The 5061-nt window shown below is 43.5% G+C and overlaps 1 protein-coding gene across 1 annotated transcript; it reads left to right on the top strand.

The window, feature by feature from the left end:
• Positions 1 to 493: 493 nt before the first annotated feature.
• On the top strand, positions 494 to 4832 carry LOC309808562 (UDP-N-acetylglucosamine--peptide N-acetylglucosaminyltransferase 110 kDa subunit-like). Its single transcript, XM_082628942.1, has 2 exons — positions 494 to 3935; positions 4666 to 4832. The coding sequence occupies exon 1, from the start codon at positions 554 to 556 to the stop codon at positions 3692 to 3694; it is 3141 nt and encodes a 1046-aa protein (XP_082485068.1). The 5' UTR covers positions 494 to 553; the 3' UTR covers positions 3695 to 3935; positions 4666 to 4832.
• The last annotated feature ends 229 nt before the right edge of the window (positions 4833 to 5061 follow it).

Raw genomic sequence — 5061 nt, forward strand, 5'->3', positions numbered from 1 at the left:
AAATTTGATGAGGAGAAATTAGCTAATGTTTTCAGAACTTTTAAAATATCAAACTCAGTCTCTAAGATCTTAGCATTATATACAACATCGGTTACTTATTAGTGGTTTGGGAAGGCCAATTTAAAATTTTCTCATCTTACTGTATTGAAATTCATGGCCCTAATGTTTTCCACGTTGACTATATGAATGATGAAGAAAAGTCAATCATGTATTTCATTTCCAACTGGACAGAAAACAATATTTTAAAAAGTGTTTGGACTACTGACTTTTGATTTCTTCTAAGGCAAATGGATAGGTAATTTTTATTCCCTGATTAGGAGAAAAATGGTGGAAGAGGGCAGGGTTAAGAATTAAGATTTCAAGAGCATGAGAGGTAGATGGCCAACCAGAGTTCCTAAGGTTCGGTGCCTGTAACTGTTGCCGCCGCTTAAGCCTGCCAAAGCAGTGGTACGGCTGCTGCGCTCGTGCTTGCTCCCTCTAGAAACGTTCTTGCCAGTAGTGGCGGCAGCGGGACTCAATTACCCCCTTTTTTCACTCTCTCCAGAAGCTCCAGATGGCGTCTTCCGTGGGCAACGTGGCCGACAGCACAGAACCAACGAAACATATGCTTTCCTTCCAAGGGTTAGCTGAGTTGGCACATCGAGAATATCAGGCAGGAGATTTTGAGACAGCTGAGAGACACTGCATGCAGCTCTGGAGACAAGAGCCAGGCAATACTGGTGTACTTTTATTACTTTCATCTATACACTTCCAGTGTCGAAGGCTGGACAGATCTGCCCACTTTAGTACTCTGGCAATTAAACAGAACCCTCTTCTGGCAGAAGCCTATTCGAATTTGGGGAATGTGTACAAGGAAAGAGGGCAGTTGCAGGAAGCAACTGAGCATTACCGGCATGCATTGCATCTCAAACCAGATTTCATCGATGGTTATATTAACCTGGCAGCCGCATTGGTAGCAGCAGGCGACATGGAAGGGGCAGTACAAGCTTACGTCTCTGCTCTTCAGTACAATCCTTATTTGTACTGTGTTCGCAGTGACCTGGGGAACCTGCTCAAAGCCCTGGGTGGCTTAGAAGAAGCCAAGGCATGTTATTTGAAAGCAATTGAGACGCAACCGAACTTTGCAGTAGCTTGGAGTAATCTTGGCTGTGTTTTCAATGCGCAAGGGGAGATTTGGCTTGCAATTCATCACTTTGAAAAGGCTGTCACCCTTGACCCCAATTTTCTGGATGCTTATATCAATTTAGGAAATGTCTTCAATGAGGCACGGATTTTTGACAGAGCTGTGGCAGCTTACCTTCGTGCCCTAAGCTTGAGTCCAAATCATGCAGTGGTACATGGCAACCTGGCTTGTGTATACCATGAGCAAGGCCTGATGGATCTGGCAATAGACACCTACAGGCGAGCTATTGACTTGCAACCACATTTCCCTGATGCTTACTGCAACCTAGGAAACGCTCTCAAAGAGAAGGGCAGTGTTGCTGAAGCAGAAGATTGTTATCATACAGCTCTCCGGCTGTGTCCCACCCATGCAGACTCTCTGAATAACCTAGCCAATATCAAAGGAGAACAGGGAAACAGTGAAGAGGCAGTTCGCTTGTATCGTAAAGCATTAGAGCTCTGCCCAGACTTTGCTGATGCCCATTCAAATTTAGCAAGTGTATTGAAGCAGCAGGGAAAACTGCATGAAGCTCTGATGCATTATAAGGAGGCTATTCGAATCAGCCCTACCTTTGCTGATGCCTACTGCAATATGGGAAACACCCTACGGGAGATGCAGGATGTTCAGGGAGCCTTGCAGTGTTATACTCATGCCATTCAGATCAGCCCTGCATTTGCGGATGCCCACAGCAATCTGGCTTCCATTCACCACGATTCAGGGAATATTCCAGAAGCAATTGCTTCTTATCGCACTGTTCTGAAGCTTCAACCTGACTTTCCTGACGCTTATTGTAATTTGGCTCATTGCCTGCAGGTTGTCTGTGATTGGACAGACTATGATGAGCGAATGAAGAAGTTGGTCAGCATTGTGGCTGACCAGTTGGAGAAGAATAGGTTGCCTTCTGTGCAGCCTCATCATAGTATGCTCTATCCTCTTTCTCATGGCTTCAGGAAGGCTATTGCTGAGAGGCATGGGAACCTCTGCTTGGCTAATATAAGTGTCCTTCATAAACCACCGTATGAACATCCAAAAGACTTGAAGCTCAGTGATGGTCGACTGCGTGTAGGATACGTGAGTTCTGACTTTGGGAATCATCCTACTTCTCATCTTATGCAGTCTATTCCAGGCATGCACAATCCTGATACATTTGAGATATTCTGTTATGCCCTGAGCCCACATGATGGCACAAACTTCCGAGCGAAGGTGATGGCAGAAGCCAATCATTTCATTGATCTTTCTCAGATTCCATGCAATGGGAAAGCAGCTGATTGCATCCATCAAGATGGTATACACATCCTTGTAAATCTGAATGGTTATACCAGGGGTGCTCGAAATGAACTCTTTGCTCTCAGGCCAGCTCCTATTCAGGCAATGTGGCTGGGGTACCCTGGGACTAGTGGCGCGCTTTTCATGGATTATATCATCACTGATCAGGAAACTTCACCTGCTGAAGTTGCTGAGCAGTATTCTGAGAAACTGGCTTATATGCCCCATACTTTCTTTATTGGTGACCATGCTAATATGTTCCCTCACCTGAAGAAAAAAGCCGTCATCGATTTTAAGTCCAATGGGCACATTTATGACAATCGGATTGTGCTGAATGGCATCGACCTCCAAGCATTTCTTGATAGTCTGTCAGATGTGCAAATAGTCAAGATGAAATGTCCTGATGGAGAAGACAACGCAGACAGCAGTAATACAACTCTTAATATGCCTGTCATTCCTATGAATACTGTTGCAGAAGCAGTTATTGAAATGATTAACAGAGGACAAATTCAGATTACAATGAATGGATTCAATATTAGCAATGGACTGGCAACTACCCTGATCAACACTAAGGCTGCCACTGGAGAGGAGGTTCCCCGTACCATTATTGTAACCACACGTTCTCAGTACGGGTTACCGGAAGATGCCATTGTGTACTGTAACTTTAATCAGTTATACAAAATTGACCCATCTACCTTGCAGGTGTGGGCAAATATTCTGAAGCGTGTTCCCAATAGTGTACTGTGGCTGTTGCGTTTTCCAGCAGCAGGAGAAGCTAATATTCAACAGTACGCACAAAATATGGGCCTTCGCCCGAACCGTCTCATTTTTTCCCCTGTTGCTCCTAAAGAGGAACATGTTCGGAGAGGCCAGCTGGCTGATGTCTGCTTGGACACTCCACTCTGTAATGGACACACCACAGGGATGGACGTCCTTTGGGCAGGGACCCCCATGGTGACTATGCCAGGAGAGACTCTTGCTTCCCGAGTTGCAGCTTCCCAGCTCACTTGTTTAGGCTGTCTTGAGCTGATTGCTAAAAATAGACAAGAATATGAAGAGATAGCTGTGAAACTGGGAACTGATGTAGAATACCTGAAGAAAATTCGTGGCAAAGTCTGGAAGCAGAGAACATCTAGCCCTCTGTTCAACACCAAACAATACACGATGGAACTAGAGTGGCTCTATCTACAGATGTGGGAGCATTATGCAGCTGGCAACAAGCCTGATCACATGATTAAGCCTGTTGAAGTCACTGAGTCGGCCTAAATAATGACTGTGTGCCCAGGAGAATTACCCCTGTAGCTGAGCCTCAGCCTTCTGGGGGAAAGGGAACTACTTTTTCAATATCATGTTGCAGATGGGTGACACACAATGATAAGAAATAGCACAGCCAGACTTGCTTCCTGCATGATCATGACAGGGAGAGACACAAGAGATGGGAAACTGCTGTTCCACAAGGAGATTCCATCGAATTTTGCCGCAGCCAGGTGTCTGGAAGGTCTGGAAGGTAAGTCTGGAAGGTCTGATCTCCCTTGGTCTTCCAGGGGATGGATGGTTAGTGTGGAAGGGAGATAGAGATTGCCCAGCCGTTTTGTGATTATCATGGATGGATTGAGTCTTCTGAATTAATTTTTTTCTTTCTATTTTGGGTATTGGAGCTTTTAAAAATGTTTGGTTTCAGGTATTTTTATTCATGTGAAGTGTATATGATTCTCTTGAGATCAGGTGTTAAGCTGAAATATTCCTTGTTTTAGTTTCTGAACTCTACAGATAAATGGGGACTTTGCTGGTGTAGTCTTTTTCTAGGTTTTATAAACCGCTTGAGCCTGTGTCAGTCATTTTAGTGTCTGACATAACGTTTGGAACTCTCAGTGCTTTGTTGGTTTGTAGATGATGGCTTCAATTCTTTTTCTGGTCCGTTTCCTTCTTCCCTTCCCCCCACTTTAAAAATTCTCCTGTAACTTGGCTAACAAAAACCAAGTCTGATTCAAAACCTCCCAGAGTGTTTCTCTTAAACACATCATCTGGTGCCAAATGAAGATTCTTAGGAGTGCTTATTAATTATGAAGGGCACAGTTGTGGTACTGTGACTGATGATAATAATAATGGATTTTTGGCCTAGAGTTTTGTCCTATTTCACCAGTGTTTTACTGTTGACTGCCCCTCTATGCTGCTTCCAAAAGTGATAGTGTGTGATAAGATGTTTACTTTCATTTCTAAAGTTTGTTTTGTTTTAGGTGAGTCCTGTTCTTCCTTTTTCTTTCAGCAGAAATGAAATTCCAGGTAAGTATAAGTATTCAAATATTTGATCAGTAGTTCACAGTTATCTCCAGTACATTCAATAACTTTCATCAAAAAACATGTTATAGGTAAAAAGCTCTGAAGGACCAGCTATGTATATGATAATTATGTTTCAGGCCTTCTAGGGTATTATATATGATAACTTGTCTTCTGGTCGTGGTCTTGAAGTCTTTATGGATTCAGCCTCAGTAGTAGCGAACTGCACTGCTACTTGGTTTGGAGTACAAATTAGACTTTAACCCTCCTGGAGGTAGAGTTTTTGGTATTGAAAACCATAGGAATGAAATTATTGTATTTCAACAAAGGATCGAGGGCTTGAGGCTTAAACAAGC

The sequence above is a fragment of the Mesoplodon mirus genome (genome assembly GCF_964341445.2).
Source record: "Mesoplodon mirus genome assembly, chromosome: 7".
Taxonomy (NCBI): Eukaryota; Metazoa; Chordata; class Mammalia; order Artiodactyla; family Ziphiidae; genus Mesoplodon; species Mesoplodon mirus.